At 33.0% G+C, this 19,052-nt stretch overlaps 1 protein-coding gene across 1 annotated transcript in view; it reads right to left on the reverse strand.

The window, feature by feature from the left end:
- Positions 1 to 4,721: 4,721 nt before the first annotated feature.
- Positions 4,722 to 19,052, reverse strand: part of nf2a (NF2, moesin-ezrin-radixin like (MERLIN) tumor suppressor a) — an 81,370-nt gene continuing 67,039 nt past the window's right edge. Inside the window, exon 17 of the mRNA XM_061980069.2 lies at positions 4,722 to 4,941. Coding sequence (XP_061836053.2) covers positions 4,891 to 4,941 — 51 coding nt within the window. The 3' untranslated portion in view covers positions 4,722 to 4,890. The remainder of the gene's footprint in view (positions 4,942 to 19,052) is intronic.

The following is a 19,052-nucleotide window of genomic DNA, read 5'->3' on the forward strand; positions in this document are numbered from 1 at the left end:
AGCTGGACGAAGTGGCTGGGGAGAGGGAAGTCTGGGCTTCCCTGCTTAGGCTGCTGCCCCCGCGACCCGACCTCGGATAAGCGGAAGAAGATGGATGGATGGACAATTTTTTTTTACGGTACAAAACTAGCAGCTCAGTCGGCAGAATTTTTCCGTTAAAATAAGAGTTTTTTAAAAATTTTATTTACAGTAATGCACTGTAAAAAGCAGCATACTTTTTACGGCGACTGAGCTGCCAATTTTTTATCGTAAAAGCTACAGATAGTTTTAGTACAGACAAGACTCGTGTCTACGTTACTGTAAACAACGTACTTTGTTTTTACACTTTATTACTGTAAATGGAAAAACAGCTGCTGTTATTTTCATGGTAAAAATTCTGCCAGTTTTCTGTAGCGTAAAATCTGCAGCTAATATCAGACACTCTGTCCACCAATCACAGTGTAGCTCCGCCCCCTGTGGGTACGAGCTGGGTAACGCTCGATAAAAGCTGTTTGCTAGCGCACGGACAGGAAGCGTGCTGTGGTTGTGGGCCGCTGCGTGGCGTCCTGCTCGGGAGAAACCACGCCGCTGTGCTTCTTTTCTCTCCAACACGGCTGCCATTCCTAAAATAAAAAGGTTTGCGATGCAGTTGCGCGGGATTACGTCGGCGCCGGTTCCGCCTGTCAATGAAGCCGGCGGATCAACATAAGCCGCACTGCGGGGACGCCCCTGTTTATCTCCACTGCTCTCTCAGCGCTTTTCCCACAATGCACATTGTGCTGGGCCGCTTCCGCTGGGAGTAAGAAGCATTTGTTACGCAAGCTCAGGAAGTAAACAAACCTCTTGTGGGAAAGACTTTGGGTAAAAGGCAGCGCTAACGCTGCTAGCCTAGCGGGCTTTGTTTGGCGCGCACGAGTGCTCCCGTCCGGGCTCAATCACGGTACGCCTGCTGGGATTTCCCAGCATGCTCGAGGCTCCGCCGCATTTCAAAATCAAAGTGTCCCTGACCACCTGAGGGCACCACAGACTGTGGATGCTTTTAAAAAAGGCTTAAAAACCCTTCTTTTTTAAAAAGCCTTTTTTTTAGATAAATGCGTTTTTATTTTTATAATCTTTTTATATTATTTATTTTTTAATACACTGTAGCACTTTGAGGTTGTTTGCTCGATGTAAAGTGCTTTTTTTACAAATAAAATCTATTATTATTATTATTATTATTAGCACACATGTGCCCCCTAGAGACCTGCTATGCTAACTGCAACAAACTTTTTTTTTTTCTAACAATAAAAAGTTGTAATAATGTAAGAAAAACTATAATTTTACAAGAATAAAGTCGTAGTATCATGAGAAAAAAAAATCCCTATTTTTCAATGGCTAGGTAATGTTGTGTGAAAAAAAAATCATTATTTTACAAAAAAAAAGTTCTAAAAACAAAATTTACATTTTTGAAAAAAAAAAGGTCAGAATATTGTAAGCAAAAACTATAAAACTACAAAATAAAGTCATCATCACATAAATGAGAAAAAGTCCAAATTGTAAAATAATACATTTGTAATATTACAATATATTCACATATTCAGTAATTTTTCTAATTTTAATAGATATATATTTTTTAGTATTTTTTATTTTTGTTTGTTTTTACAAAAAGTCATATTATGAAAAAACATTTAATTAAAAAACGTCAGAATATTGTAAGAAAAAACTATCTTACAAGAACATGTCCAAATTTGACAAACAAATTGTTGTATGATTACAATAAATATAAATATAAATATAAATATGTATTTTAATTTACAAGCACTAGACCAAAGTGGCAGGTCATACAGGTCATCACGGACTATAACGCTGCCCCCTGTCCTTGTGACAACAGTATCAGCTGCCTAGATGACCTTAACAACTACTTTGCAAGATTTCAGGCACTTAACACCACTTTGGCGAGAAAATCCATCCCTCGCCCTGATGAGCAGCCGCTCAACCTGGATATAGCGGATGTCCGGAAAACCCTGAGGAGAGTGAACCCCCCGGAAAGCACCGGGACCTGATGACATTCCGAGCATGGTCGCATGGTCACATGGTCGCATGGTCGCATGGTCACATGATGACATGGTCACATGATCGCACGGCCGCATGATCACAAAGAAGTTTAGTTTGTTTCCAGATATTAGTAAACAGTGTTGCTGCCATAAAGAAAGGAGTGTAATGTGCATATCAGGCCAGCAGGGGGAAACATGTTAGTAGCAACTAGCTCATGTTGACATTAAAAAGGCGCGTAACTAAGGTGCTTTGCCAACATGGCCGACAAACAAGTCAGACATTTGACGCACGTTGACAAAATGTCAGCTCGGAGCAGGTCAAAGGTCAGCAACTGGGATGTTTGTCACGTGGCGACTCAACCAAGAGACCCCTGAAAAAGCCTCACATGGGGGAGAGAGAGGGGGAGAGAGAGAGAGAGAGAGAGAGAGAGAGAGAGTATCCCCTCCAGCTGAAAGTGCAGATCAGAATGTTAATGAGGTCGCCATCACAGGAATGGGGTTTCCCTCACGTGCACGAGCATCTTTGTCCTTCACGTGCACGCTCACCAGATGCAATGACAATATTTCATCATCCTTCACTGCTATTATTGTTGTATCATTACCATATTATTGTTGTATTATAAACATATTATTGTTGTGTTAATATCATATTATTGTTGTATTATTAACATATTGTTGTATTATTAACATATTATTCTTGTATTATTACCATATTATTGTTGTATTAATAACATATTATTGTTGTATTATTAACATATTATTTTATTGTATTAATGACATATTATTGTTGTATTAATAACATATTATTGTTGTATTGTATTAACATATTATCGTTGTATTAATAACATATTGTTGTATTAATAACATATTATTGTTGTAATATTAACATATTATTCTTGTATTATTACCATATTATTGTTGTATTAATAACATATTATTGTTGTATTATTAACATATTATTTTATTGTATTAATGACATATTATTGTTGTATTAATAACATATTATTGTTGTATTGTATTAACATATTATCGTTGTATTAATAACATATTGTTGTATTAATAACATATTATTGTTGTAATATTAACATATTATTGTTGTATTAATAACATACTATTGTTGTATTAACAACATATTGTTTTAATTTCCCCCGCCGCTTTAACCACTCGCTGGAGGGCCTGTTAATAACATATTACTGTTGTATTAATAACATATTATTGTATTGTATTAATGAAATATTATTGTTGTATTAATAACATTGTATTGTTGTATTAACAAATTATTGTATTGTATTAACATATTATTGTTGTATTAATAACATGTTGTATTAATAAGATATTATTGTTGTATTAATAAGATATTATAACATATTATTGTTGTATTAATAACATGTTGTATTAATAAGATGTTATTGTTGTATTATTAACATATTATTGTTGTATTAATAACATATTATTGTTGTATTAATAACATGTTGTATTAATAAGATATTATTGTTGTATTAAGATATTATAACATATTATTGTTGTATTAATAACATGTTGTATTAATAAGATGTTATTGTTGTATTATTAACATATTATTGTTGTATTAATAACATATTATTGTACTGTATTAACATATTATTGTTGTATTAATTACATATTATTGTTGTATTATTAACATATTATTGATGTATTAATAACATACTATTGTTGTATTAATTACATATTATTGTTGTATTATTAACATATTATTGATGTATTAATAACATGTTATTGTTGTATTAATAACATGTTATTGTTGTATTAATAACATATTATTGTATTGTATTAATAACATATTGTTGTATTAATAACATGTTATTGTTGTATTAATAACATTGTTGTATTAATAACATATTATATTGTATTAATAACATATTATTGTTTTATTATTAACATATTATTGATGTATTAATAAAATATTGTTGTATTAACATATTATTGATGTATTAATAAAATATTATTGTTGTATTAATAACATATTATTGAACGGTATTAATAACATATTATTGTTGTATTATAACATATGATTTTTGTTTAACATATTATTGATGTATTAATAACATATTGTTGTATTAACATATTATTGTACTGTATTAACATATTGTTGTATTAACAACATATTGTTGTATTAACATATTGATGTAATAACATATTATAGTTGTATTAATAACATTATTACCATATTATTGTTGTAACAATAACATATTGTCAAATTTGAATGACAATAAAAATAAAGTCTAAGTCTACTGTGTTGTAACACTTATATAAGACTTTTAAAGTCATTTTGATAGTAGGCTAATATAGCTAATATAGACACTTACGTCATGTGTTGTCTTCATTATAACACTTATATAAGACTTTTAAAGTCATTTTGATAGTAGGCTAATATAGCTAATATAGACACTTACGTCATGTGTTGTCTTCATTATAACACTTATATAAGACTTTTAAAGTCATTTTGATAGTAGGCTAATATAGACACTTACATCATGTGTTGTCTTCATTATAACACATGTGACATATTTCATAAGAAACGAAACCAGGATAACGTTTACAACTTTTATTTCTTGAAAACACGCTTGTCAATCAAATCTTCTGTCTGACCTTATATATATATATATATATATATATATATATATATATATATATATATATATATATATACTGTAATATTAATTATTTGTTTTGTGTATGAATCAACAAGAGTACATTCTGTGAACATTTCATTTCTGAAGTGAATCCCATATATTCATGTGGTTGTTGTTGTGTTGTGTTGTTGTTGTTGTTGTGTTGTTGTGTTGTTGTGTCACCGTGCAGGAATGTTCCAAGACGAAAAGGTTCTTCAAGAACACGTTTAGAGTTCTTCAAAGAAGGAAACTCTGGACTTGGTGCTCTGGAGCGTCGACTGTGGAAGATACAAATATGTGCACTTTGATATCAGAGTGGAATCTGTCACCATCTCATTGATGACACATGCTAACGCCACACACGCTAAGCTAACGTGACACATGCTAAAAAGTTAGCAACGTAGAAAGTTAGTAGCGTTAAAAGTTAGTCACATAAAAAAGTTAGTAACATTGATTGTTAGTAAGATAGAAAGTGAGTAACATAGAAAGTGAGTAACGTAGTAAGTGAGTAACGTCGAAAGTGAGTAACGTAGAAAGTAAGGTAGAAAGTGAGTAACAAAGTAAGGTAGAAAGTGAGTAACGAAGTAAGTGAGTAACGTAGAAAGTGAGAAACGTAGAAAGTAAGGTAGAAAGTGAGTAACGAAGTAAGTGAGTAACGTAGAAAGCGAGTAACAGAAAGTAAGGACAAAATGAGTAATGTAGTAAGTGACTAACATAGAAAGTAACGCACAATGTGAGTAACGTAGAAAGTGAGTAACACAGAAAGTAACGTAGAAAGTGAGTAACATAAAGTAACGTAGAAAGTGAGTAACATAGAAAGTAACGTAGAAAGTGAGTAACGTAGAAAGTGAGTAATGTAGTAAGTGAGTAACGTAGAAAATGAGTAACGTAGAAAGTAAGGTAGAAAGTGAATAACAGAAAGTAAGGTAGAAAGTGAGTAACGAAGTAAGTGAGTAACGTAGAAAGTGAGTAAAACAGAAAGTAAGGTAGAAAGTGAGTAACGAAGTAAGTGGGTAACGTAGAAAGTGAGTAACAGAAAGTAAGGTAGAAAGTTAGTAATGAAGTAAGTGAGTAACGTAGAAAGTGAGTAACAGAAAGTAAGGTAGAAAGTGAGTAACGTAGTGAGTAATATAGAAAGTAACGTAGAAAGTGAGTAACGTATTAAGTGAGTAACATAGAAAGTGAGTAACATAGAAAGTAACGTAGAAAGTGAGTAACATAGAAAGTGAGTAATACTGAAAGTGACGTAGAAAGTGAGTAACATAGAAAGTAACGTAGAAAGTGAGTAACATAGAAAGTAACGTAGAAAGTGAGTAACATAGAAAGTGAGTAACATAGAAAGTGACGCAGAAAGTGAGTAACATAGAAAGTGAGTAACATAGAAACTAATGTAGAAAGTGAGTAACATAGAAAGTGAGTAACATAGAAACTAACGTAGAAAGTGAGTAACATAGAAAGTAACATAGAAAGTGAGTAACATAGAAAGTGAGTAACATAGAAAGTGAGTAACATAGAAAGTAACGTAGAAAGTGAGTAACATAGAAAGTAACGTAGAAAGTGAGTAACATAGAAAGTAACGTAGAAAGTGAGTAACATAGAAAGTAACATAGAAAGTGAGTAACATAGAAAGTGACGCAGAAAGTGAGTAACGTAGAAAGTGAGTAACAGAAACTAACGTAGAAAGTGAGTAACATAGAAAGTGAGTAACGTAGAAAGTGAGTAACATAGAAACTAACGTAGAAAGTCAGTAACATAGAAAGTGAGTAACGTAGAAAGTGAGTAACATAGAAACTAACGTAGAAAGTGAGTAACATAGAAAGTAACCTAGAAAGTGAGTAACATAGAAAGTGATGCAGAGAGTGAGTAACATAGAAAGTGATGCAGAAAGTGAGTAACATAGAAAGTGAGTAACATAGAAAGTGAGTAACGTAGAAAGTGAGTAACATAGAAAGTGAGTAACATAGAAACTAACGTAGGAAGTGAGTAACACAGAAAGCAACATAGAAAGTGAGTAACATAGAAAGTGAGTAACATTGAAAGTGACGTAGAAAGTGAGTAACATAGAAAGTGAGTAACATAGAAAGTAACGTAGAAAGTGAGTAACAGAAAGTAACGTAGAAAGTGAGTAACATAGAAAGTGAGTAACATAGAAAGTGACGCAGAAAGTGAGTAACGTAGAAAGTGAGTAACATAGAAACTAACGTAGAAAGTGAGTAACATAGAAAGTAACATAGAAACTAACGTAGAAAGTGAGTAACATAGAAAGTAACATAGAAAGTGAGTAACATAGAAAGTGAGTAACATTGAAAGTGACGTAGAAAGTGAGTAACATAGAAAGTAACGTAGAAAGTGAGTAACATAGAAAGTAACGTAGAAAGTGAGTAACATAGAAAGTGAGTAACATAGAAAGTGACGCAGAAAGTGAGTAACGTAGAAAGTGAGTAACATAAAAACTAACGTAGAAAGTGAGTAACATAGAAAGTGAGTAACGTAGAAAGTGAGTAACATAGAAACTAACGTAGAAAGTGAGTAACATAGAAAGTAACCTAGAAAGTGAGTAACGTAGAAGGTGACGCAGAAAGTGAGTAACATAGAAAGTGAGTAATGTAGAAAGTGAGTAACATAGAAACTAACGTAGAAAGTGAGTAACATAAAAAGTGAGTAATGTAGAAAGTGAGTAACTTAGAAACTATTGTAGAAAGTGAGTAACATAGAAAGTAACATAGAAAGTGAGTAGCATAGTAAGTTAGTAACCTAGAAAGTGAGTAACGTAGAAAGTGAGTAATGTAGTAAGTGAGTAACGTAGAAAGTAAACGAGGCTCTGCAGTCACTCTGCTAGCCAATCAAAGTAAGCGATGATGAAAGTGAGCGAGTGTAAAAGGAAACTAATTAAAAGACAATTAGTGGTCTTTACTCCCATTGATCAGATAATGATGTTGATCAATACTTGCTGTGAAGACACATGGTGGTGTGCTAGGAGAGAAGACACATGGTGGTGTGCTAGGAGAGAAGACACATGGTGGTGTGCTAGGAGAGAAGACACATGGTGGTGTGCTAGGAGAGAAGACACATGGTGGTGTGCTAGGAGAGAAGACACGTGGTGGTGTGCTAGGAGAGAAGACACGTGGTGGTGTGCTAGGAGAGAAGACACATGGTGGTGTGCTAGGAGAGAAGACACATGGTGGTGTGCTAGGAGAGAAGACACATGGTGGTGTGCTAGGAGAGAAGACACGTGGTGGTGTGCTAGGAGAGAAGACACGTGGTGGTGTGCTAGGAGAGAAGACACATGGTGGTGTGCTAGGAGAGAAGACACATGGTGGTGTGCTAGGAGAGAAGACACATGGTGGTGTGCTAGGAGAGAAGACACATGGTGGTGTGCTAGGAGAGAAGACACATGGTGGTGTGCTAGGAGAGAAGACACATGGTGGTGTGCTAGGAGAGAAGACACGTGGTGGTGTGCTAGGAGAGAAGACACATGGTGGTGTGCTAGGAGAGAAGACACATGGTGGTGTGCTAGGAGAGAAGACACATGGTGGTGTGCTAGGAGAGAAGACACGTGGTGGTGTGCTAGGAGAGAAGACACATGGTGGTGTGCTAGGAGAGAAGACACATGGTGGTGTGCTAGGAGAGAAGACACATGGTGGTGTGCTAGGAGAGAAGACACGTGGTGGTGTGCTAGGAGAGAAGACACATGGTGGTGTGCTAGGAGAGAAGACACATGGTGGTGTGCTAGGAGAGAAGACACATGGTGGTGTGCTAGGAGAGAAGACACATGGTGGTGTGCTAGGAGAGAAGACACATGGTGGTGTGCTAGGAGAGAAGACACATGGTGGTGTGCTAGGAGAGAAGACACATGGTGGTGTGCTAGGAGAGAAGACACATGGTGGTGTACTAGGAGAGAAGACACATGGTGGTGTGCTAGGAGAGAAGACACATGGTGGTGTGCTAGGAGAGAAGACACATGGTGGTGTGCTAGGAGAGAAGACACATGGTGGTGTGCTAGGAGAGAAGACACGTGGTGGTGTGCTAGGAGAGAAGACACATGGTGGTGTGCTAGGAGAGAAGACACATGGTGGTGTGCTAGGAGAGAAGACACATGGTGGTGTGCTAGGAGAGAAGACACATGGTGGTGTGCTAGCAGAGAAGACACATGGTGGTGTGCTAGGAGAGAAGACACATGGTGGTGTGCTAGCAGAGAAGACACATGGTGGTGTGCTAGGAGAGAAGACACATGGTGGTGTGCTAGGAGAGAAGACACATGGTGGTGTGCTAGGAGAGAAGACACATGGTGGTGTGCTAGGAGAGAAGACACATGGTGGTGTGCTAGCAGAGAAGACACATGGTGGTGTGCTAGGAGAGAAGACACATGGTGGTGTGCTAGGAGAGAAGACACATGGTGGTGTGCTAGGAGAGAAGACACATGGTGGTGTGCTAGGAGAGAAGACACATGGTGGTGTGCTAGCAGAGAAGACACATGGTGGTGTGCTAGGAGAGAAGACACATGGTGGTGTGCTAGCAGAGAAGACACATGGTGGTGTGCTAGGAGAGAAGACACATGGTGGTGTGCTAGGAGAGAAGACACGTGGTGGTGTGCTAGGAGAGAAGACACATGGTGGTGTGCTAGCAGAGAAGACACATGGTGGTGTGCTAGCAGAGAAGACACATGGTGGTGTGCTAGCAGAGAAGACACATGGTGGTGTGCTAGGAGAGAAGACACATGGTGGTGTGCTAGGAGAGAAGACACATGGTGGTGTGCTAGCAGAGAAGACACATGGTGGTGTGCTAGGAGAGAAGACACATGGTGGTGTGCTAGGAGAGAAGACACATGGTGGTGTGCTAGGAGAGAAGACACATGGTGGTGTGCTAGGAGAGAAGACACATGGTGGTGTGCTAGGAGAGAAGACACATGGTGGTGTGCTAGCAGAGAAGACACATGGTGGTGTGCTAGGAGAGAAGACACATGGTGGTGTGCTAGGAGAGAAGACACATGGTGGTGTGCTAGGAGAGAAGACACATGGTGGTGTGCTAGGAGAGAAGACACATGGTGGTGTGCTAGGAGAGAAGACACATGGTGGTGTGCTAGGAGAGAAGACACATGGTGGTGTGCTAGGAGAGAAGACACATGGTGGTGTGCTAGGAGAGAAGACACATGGTGGTGTGCTAGGAGAGAAGACACATGGTGGTGTGCTAGGAGAGAAGACACATGGTGGTGTGCTAGGAGAGAAGACACATGGTGGTGTGCTAGGAGAGAAGACACATGGTGGTGTGCTAGGAGAGAAGACACGTGGTGGTGTGCTAGGAGAGAAGGAAAATGGAGACTACTATATTGTAGGATCACTTTTGGATGGATTGCAAGTCTTGTCAGTTTCCCACAGAATGATTGACAGGTCAGCGCCTGATGACTGACAGCTTGTCAGAGGGTGACAGAAGCAGACTTGGACAACTCTGAGGAGTTCATGGGTTGCTTTGGAAGTCTTTCACAAATGACACAAACAGCGTCTTGTTGCACCATAGGGCTCAGCAGACTGGAAGTTACTTCCCAGCAGGAACAAAACATTGAAACAACGTTGACAACTTGTCAGAATAATTGTATCTAAGTTATCACAGAAAGATTTTGTTTTGACCCAAGAACTACAAAGCGGATTGGAAGCAGGACCAGACTCCCCTCCAGGCACCGCTTCTTTGAACTGTTTTACGGCCTTTTCTTTGAACTGTTCTGTAACCAAAGGCGACGGCTGTTTACGACCCCCCTCCCTTAGAAACAGCTGTTGCCATGTAATCAGGGAAAGTCCAAATAAAAGACAATCTTTCGTCAGAGCGTGCTGAGACTGTGCAAGAGTACAGTCCAGACGTCTCTCCTCAATTGAGCCAAATGTTATTCTGTCTCTGTTTAATTCCTTGCTTCTTGTCATCAGTGTTTGAACCTGACATCATTCTACAACACAAATACAACGTTGAAAGAACATGCTTTTTGACAATCAAAGTCGGGTTGTGACGTTGATTTGACATGGAATTTTGGTCATTTCCCAACCAAATATTCTACAACACAAACACAACGTTGAAAGGCGGACTCTAGAGTCTGAGGCTCCTGTTTCCTTCAGAGTCAGACCAGCGCTGACGGCCGCGCACAAATCAATTAGCGCTGCCTTAACGAGCTTCACAGACGCAGACACAGAGGAGAATGGACAGGCAGGTTTTTTCCTCTGGTGGACAATTAACTTGTGAAGTTGTGTCGCTGACTCAGACCTTTGAAACTCACTCTTTCAGGAGCCTTCAAGCAACCATTTAGGAGAACTGACTTTTTACAGTCCTGGTCAAAAGTCTACACAAATTGTGTTTTTCCCTCCATAATATGACTTATTTTTGGGAAAAAAATTGTGTAAAATTGTGTTTTTCCCTCCATAATATGACATGTTTTGGAAACATTTTTTTTTTGTAAAATTGTGTTTTTCCCTCCATAATATGACTTGTTTTTGGAAAAAGAATTTGTGTAAAATTGTGTGTAAAATTGTGTTTTTCCCTCCATAATATGACTTGTTTTGGAAAGAAAGTGTGTAAAATTTTGTGTAAAATTGTGTTTTTCCCTCCATAATATGACTTATTTTTGGAAAAAAAAATTGTGTAAAATCGTGTTTTTCCCTCCATAATATGACATGTTTTGGAAACATTTTTTTTTTGTAAAATTGTGTTTTTCCCTCCATAATATGACTTGTTTTTGGAAAAAGAATTTGTGTAAAATTGTGTGTAAAATTGTGTTTTTCCCTCCATAATATGACTTGTTTTGGAAAGAAAGTGTGTAAAATTTTGTGTAAAATTGTGTTTTTCCCTCCATAATATGACTTATTTTTGGAAAAAAAAATTGTGTAAAATTGTGTTTTTCCCTCCATAATATGACATGTTTTGGAAACATTTTTTTTTTGTAAAATTGTGTTTTTCCCTCCATAATATGACTTGTTTTTGGAAAAAGAATTTGTGTAAAATTGTGTGTAAAATTGTGTTTTTCCCTCCATAATATGACTTGTTTTGGAAAAAAAATGTGTGTAAAATTTTGTGTAAAATTGTGTTTTTCCCTCCATAATATGACTTATTTTTGGGAAAAAAATTGTGTAAAATTGTGTTTTTCCCTCCATAATATGACATGTTTTGGAAACATTTTTTTTGTAAAATTGTGTTTTTCCCTCCATAATATGACTTGTTTTTGGAAAAATAATTTGTGTAAAATTGTGTGTAAAATTGTGTTTTTCCCTCCATAATATGACTTGTTTTGGAAAAAAAATGTGTAAAATTGTGTTTTTCCCTCTATATGATGCCTTTTTTGGGGGGAAAATTTTTGTGTAAAATTGTGTTTTTTCCTCCATAATATGATTTCTTTTTGAAAAAAAAAATGGTGTAAAATTTTGTGTACAATTGTGTTTTTTTCCTCCATAATATGACATGTTTTTGGAAAAAAATTTGTGTAAAATTTTGTTTTTCCCTCCATAATATGACTTGTTTTTGGAAAAAGAATTTGTGTAAAATTTAGTGTAAAATTGTGTTTTTCCCTCCATAATATGACTTGATTTGGAAATTATTATTTTTTGCAAAATTGTGTTTTTCCCTCCATAATATGAATTGTTTTTGGAAAAAGAATTTGTGTAAAATTTTGTGTAAAATTGTGTCTTTCCCTCCATAATATGACTTGTTTTTGGAAAAAGAATGTGTGTAAAATTGTGTCTTTCCCTCCATAATATGACTTGTTTTTGGAAAAAAAAAAATTGTAAAATTTTGTGTAAAATTGTGTTTTTCCCTCCATAATATGACTTGTTTTTGGAAAATAAATGTGTGTGAAATTTTGTGTAAAATTGTGTTTTTCCCTCCATAATATGACTGGTTTTTGGAAAAAAAAATTGTGTAAAATTGTGTTTTTCCCTCCATAATATTTATGTAAAAAAATTGTGTAAAATTTTGTGTAAGATTGTGTTTTCCCCTCCATAATATAACTTGATTTTGGAAAAAGAATGTGTGTAAAATTTTGTGTAAAATTGTGTTTTTCCCTCCATAATATGACGTTTTTGGAAAAAAAATGTGTGTAAAATTTCATGTAAAATTGTGTTTTTCCCTCCATAATATGACATGTTTTTGGAAAAAAAATGTGCAAAATTTTGTGTAAAATTGTGTTTTTCCCTCCATAATATGACTTGTTTTTGGAAAAAAAATTTGTGTAAAATGTTGTGTAAAATGGTGTTTTTCCCTCCATAGCATGACTTGTTTTTGGGGGAAAAAATTGTGTGAAATTTTGTGTAAAATTGTGTTTTTCCCTCCATAATATGACTTGTTTTTGGAAAAAAAAATTTAGTAGAATTCTGTGTAAAATTGTGTTTTTCCCTCCATAATATGACTTGTTTTTGGAAAATAAATGTGTGTAAAATTTTGTGTAAAATTGTGTTTTCCCCCCTATATGATGCCTTTTTTGGGGGGAAATTTTTGTGTAAAATTGTGTTTTTCCTTCCATAATATGACTTATTTTTGGGAAACAAAATTGTGTACAATTGTGTTTTTCCCTCCATAACATGACTTGTTTTTGGAAAAAAACAATTTGTAAAATTTTGTGTACAATTGTGTTTTTCCCTCCATAATATGACTTGTTTTTGGGAAAAGAATTGTGTAAAATTTTGTGTAAAATTGTGTTTTTCCCTCTATAATATGACTTGATTTAGAATTTTTTTTTTTGTAAAATTGTCTTTTTCCCTCCATAATATGACTTGTTTTTGGAAAAAGAATTTGTGTAAAATTTTGTGTAAAATTGTGTTTTTCCCTCATAATATGACATGTTTTTGGGAAAAATTTTTTTGTAAAATGTTGTGTAAAATTGTGTTTTTCCCTCCATAATATGACATGTTTATGGAAAAATAATGTGCAAAATGTGTAAAATTGTGTTTTTCCCTCCATAATATGACTTGTTTTTGGGAAAAAAATTAGTGTAAAATGTTGTGTAAAATTGTGTTTTTCCCTCCATAGTATGACTTGTTTTTGGGGGAAAAAAAGTGTGTAAAATTTTGTGTAAAGTTGTGTTTTTCCCTCCATAATATGACTTGTTTTTGGAAAAAAAGAATTAGTAGAATTTTGTGTAAAATTGTGTTTTCCCCTCCATAATATGACTTGTTTTTGGAAAAAGAATTTGTGTAAAATTTTGTGTAAAATTGTGTTTTTCCCTCATAATATGACATGTTTTTGGGAAAAAATTTTTTGTAAAATGTTGTGTAAAATTGTGTTTTTCCCTCCATAATATGACATGTTTATGGAAAAATAATGTGCAAAATGTGTAAAATTGTGTTTTTCCCTCCATAATATGACTTGTTTTTGGGAAAAAAATTAGTGTAAAATGTTGTGTAAAATTGTGTTTTTCCCTCCATAGTATGACTTGTTTTGGGGGGGAAAAAAGTGTGTAAAATTTTGTGTAAAGTTGTGTTTTTCCCTCCATAATATGACTTGTTTTTGGAAAAAAAGAATTAGTAGAATTTTGTGTAAAATTGTGTTTTCCCCTCCATAATATGACTTGTTTTTGGAAAATAAATGTGTGTAAAGTTGTGTTTTCTTTCCATAACATGACTTGTTTTTGGAAAAAAACAATTTGTAAAATTCTGTGAACAATTGTGTTTTTCCCTCCACAATATGACATGTTTTTGGAAAAAAAATGTGCAAAATTTTGTGTAAAATTGTGTTTTTCCCTCCACAATATGACATGTTTTTGGAAAAAAATTTGTGTAAAATTTTGTGTCAAATTGTGCTTTTCCCTCCATAATATGACTTAATTTGGAAAATATTTATTTTTGTAAAATTGTTTTTCCCTCCATAATATGACTTGTTTTTGGAAAAAGAATTTGTGTAAAATTGTGTCTTTCCCTCCATAATATAACTTGTTTTTGGAAAAAAAATGTTTGTAAAATTTTGTGTAAAATTGTGTTTTTCCCTCCATAATATGACTTATTTTTGGAAAAAAAATGGTGTAAAATTTTGTGTAAAATTGTGTTTTTCCCTCCATAATATGACATGTTTTTGGAAAAAGAATTTGTGTAAAATTGTGTGTAAAATTGTGTTTTTCTTTCCATAATATGACTTGTTTTGGAAAAAAAATGTGTAAAATTTTGTGTAAAATTGTGTTTTTCCCCCTATATGATGCCTTTTTTGGGGGAAATTTTTTGTGTAAAATTGTGTTTTTCCTTCCATAATATGACTTATTTTTGGGGAAAAAAATTGTGTAAAATTTTGTGTACAATTGTGTTTTTCCCTCCATAACATGACTTGTTTTTGGAAAAAAACAATTTGTAAAATTCTGTGAACAATTGTGTTTTTCCCTCCACAATATGACATGTTTTTGGAAAAAAATTTGTGTAAAATTTTGTGTAAAATTGTGCTTTTCCCTCCATAATACGACTTGATTTGAAAAACTTTTTTTTTGGTAAAATTGTGTTTTTCCCTCCATAATATGACTTGTTTTTGGAAAAAGAATTTCTGTAAAATTGTGTCTTTCCCTCCATAATACAACTTGTTTTTGGAAAAAAAAAAATTGTAAAATTTTGTGTAAAATTTTGTTTTTCCCTCCATAATATGACTTGTTTTTGGAAAATAAATGTGTGTGAAATTTTGTGTAAAATTGTGTTTTTCCCTCCATAATATGACTGGTTTTTGGGGGAAAAAATTGGGTTTTTCCCTCCATAATATTTATGTAAAAAATTGTGTAAAATTTTGTGTAAGATTGTGTTTTCCCCTCCATAATATGACTTGATTTTGTAAAAAGAATGTGTGTAAAATTTTGTGTAAAATTGTGTTTTTCCCTCCATAATATGACGTTTTTGGAAAAAAATGTGTGTAAAATGTTGTGTAAAATTGTGTTTTTCCCTCCATAATATGACGTTTTTGGAAAAAAATGTGTGTAAAATTTCGTGTAAAATTGTGTTTTTCCCTCCATAATATGACTTGTTTTTGGAAAAAAAAATTGTGTAAAATGTTGTGTAAAATTGTGTTTTTCCCTCCATAGGATGACTTGTTTTTGGGGGAAAAAATTGTGTAAAATTTTGTGTAAAATTGTGTTTTTCCCTCCATAATATGACTTGTTTTTGGAAAATAAATGTGTGTAAAATTCTGTGTAAAATTGTGTTTTCCCCCCTATATGATGCCTTTTTTGGGGGGAAATTTTTGTGTAAAATTGTGTTTTTCCTTCCATAATATGACTTATTTTTGGGGAAAAAAATTGTGTACAATTGTGTTTTTCCCTCCATAACATGACTTGTTTTTGGAAAAAAACAATTTGTAAAATTTTGTGTACAATTGTGTTTTTCCCTCCATAATATGACATGTTTTTGGAAAAAAAATAGTATAAAATTTTGTGTAAAATTGTGTTTTTCCCTCCATAATATGACTTGATTTGGAAAAAAATTTTTTTGTAAAATTGTCTTTTTCCCTCCATAATATGACTTGTTTTTGGAAAAAGAATTTGTGTAAAATTTTGTGTAAAATTGTGTTTTTCCCTCCATAATATGACATGTTTTTGGGAAAATTTTTTTTGTAAAATGTTGTGTAAAATTGTGTTTTTCCCTCCATAATATGACATGTTTATGGAAAAAAATTTTGCAAAATGTGTAAAATTGTGTTTTTCCCTCCATAATATGACTTGTTTTTGGGAAAAAAATTAGTGTAAAATGTTGTGTAAAATTGTGTTTTTCCCTCCATAGTATGACTTGTTTTTGGGGGAAAAAATTGTGTAAAATTGTGTTTTTCCCTCCATAATATGACTTATTTTTGGAAAATAAATGTGTGTAAAATTGTGTTTTTCCCTCCATAATATGACTTGTTTTTGGAAAATAAGTGTGTGTAAAATTTTGTGTAAAATTGTGTTTTTCCCTCCATAATATGACTTGTTTTTGGAAAATAAATGTGTGTAAAATTTTGTGTAAAATTGTGTTTTTCCCTCCATAGTATGACTTGTTTTTGGGGAAAAAAATTGTGCAAAATTTGGTGTAAAATTGTGTTTTTCCCTCCATAATATGACTTGTTTTTTGAAAAAAAAAATTTAGTAAAATTTTGTGTAAAATTGTGTTTTTCCCTCCATAATATGACTTGTTTTTGGAAAATAAATGTGTGTAAAATTTTGTGTAAAATTGTGTTTTTCCTTCCATAATATGACTTGTTTTTGGGGGGAAAAAATGTAGTAAAATTTTGTGTAAAATTGTGTTTTCCCCTCCATAATATGACTTGTTTTTGGAAAATAAATGTGTGTAAAATTTTGTGTAAAATTGTGTTTTTCCCTCCATAATATTTATGGAAAAAAAATTGTGTAAAATTTTGTGTAAGATTGTGTTTTCCCTTCCATAATATGACTTGATTTTGGAAAAATAATCTGTGTAAAATTTTGTGTAAAATTGTGTTTTTCCCTCTATAATATGACGTTTTTGGAAAAAAATGTGTGTAAAATTTAGTGTAAAATTGTGTTTTTCCCTCCATAATATGACATGTTTTTGGAAAAAAAATGTGCAAAATTTTGTGTAAGATTGTGTTTTCCCCTCCATAATATGACTTGATTTTGGAAAAAGAATGTGTGTAAAATTTTGTGTAAAATTGTGTTTTTCCCTCCATAATATGACGTTTTTGGAAAACAATGTGTGTAAAATTTAGTGTAAAATTGTGTTTTTCCCTCCATAATATGACTTGTTTTTTGGAAAAAAAAATTTAGTAAAATTTTGTGTAAAATTGTGTTTTTCCCTCCATAATATGACTTGTTTTTGGAAAAAAAATTAGTAGAATTTTGTGTAAAATTGTGTTTTTCCCTCCATAATATGACTTATTTTTGGAAAATAAATGTGTGTAAAATTGTGTTTTTCCCTCCATAATATGACTTGTTTTTGGAAAATAAGTGTGTGTAAAATTTTGTGTAAAATTGTGTTTTTCCCTCCATAATATGACTTGTTTTTGGAAAATAAATGTGTGAAAAAAATTGTGCAAAATTTTGTGTAAAATTGTGTTTTTCCCTCCATAATATGACTTGTTTTTTGAAAAAAAAAATTTAGTAAAATTTTGTGTAAAATTGTGTTTTTCCCTCCATAATATGACTTGTTTTTGGAAAATAAATGTGTGTAAAATTTTGTGTAAAATTGTGTTTTTCCTTCCATAATATGACTTGTTTTTGGGGGGAAAAAATGTAGTAAAATTTTGTGTAAAATTGTGTTTTCCCCTCCATAATATGACTTGTTTTTGGAAAATAAATGTGTGTAAAATTTTGTGTAAAATTGTGTTTTTCCCTCCATAATATTTATGGAAAAAAAATTGTGTAAAATTTTGTGTAAGATTGTGTTTTCCCCTCCATAATATGACTTGATTTTGGAAAAATAATCTGTGTAAAATTTTGTGTAAAATTGTGTTTTTCCCTCTATAATATGACGTTTTTGGAAAAAAATGTGTGTAAAATTTAGTGTAAAATTGTGTTTTTCCCTCCATAATATGACATGTTTTTGGAAAAAAAATGTGCAAAATTTTGTGTAAGATTGTGTTTTCCCCTCCATAATATGACTTGATTTTGGAAAAAGAATGTGTGTAAAATTTTGTGTAAAATTGTGTTTTTCCCTCCATAATATGACGTTTTTGGAAAACAATGTGTGTAAAATTTAGTGTAAAATTGTGTTTTTCCCTCCATAATATGACTTGTTTTTTGGAAAAAAAAATTTAGTAAAATTTTGTGTAAAATGGTGTTTTTCCCTCCATAATATGACTTGTTTTTGGAAAGTAAATGTGTGTAAAATTTTGTGTAAAATTGTGTTTTTCCTTCCATAATATGACTTGTTTTTGGAAAAAAAATGTAGTAAAATTTTGTGTAAAATTGTGTTTTCCCCTCCATAATATGACTTGTTTTTGGAAAATAAATGTGTGTAAAATTTTGTGTAAAATTGTGTTTTCCCTCCATAATATTTATGGGAAAAAAATTGTGTAAAATTTTGTGTAAGATTGTGTTTTCCCCTCCATAATATGACTTGTTTTTGGAAAGTAAATGTGTGTAAAATTTTGTGTAAAATTGTGTTTTTCCCTCTATAATATGACGTTTTTGGAAAAAAATGTGTGTAAAATTTTGTGTAAAATTGTGTTTTTCCCTCCATAATATGACTTGTTTTTGGAAAATAAATGTGTGTAAAATTTTGTGTAAAATTGTGTTTTTCCCTCCATATGACTTGTTTTTTGAAAAAAAAAATTTAGTAAAATTTTGTGTAAAATGGTGTTTTTCCCTCCATAATATGACTTGTTTTTGGAAAATAAATGTGTGTAAAATTTTGTGCAAAATTGTGTTTTTCCCTCCATAATATGACTTGTTTTTGGAAAATAAATGTGTGTAAAATTTTGTGTAAAATTGTGTTTTTCCCTCCAT

The sequence above is a fragment of the Nerophis lumbriciformis genome, linkage group LG20 (assembly GCF_033978685.3).
Source record: "Nerophis lumbriciformis linkage group LG20, RoL_Nlum_v2.1, whole genome shotgun sequence".
NCBI classification, from domain to species: Eukaryota; Metazoa; Chordata; class Actinopteri; order Syngnathiformes; family Syngnathidae; genus Nerophis; species Nerophis lumbriciformis.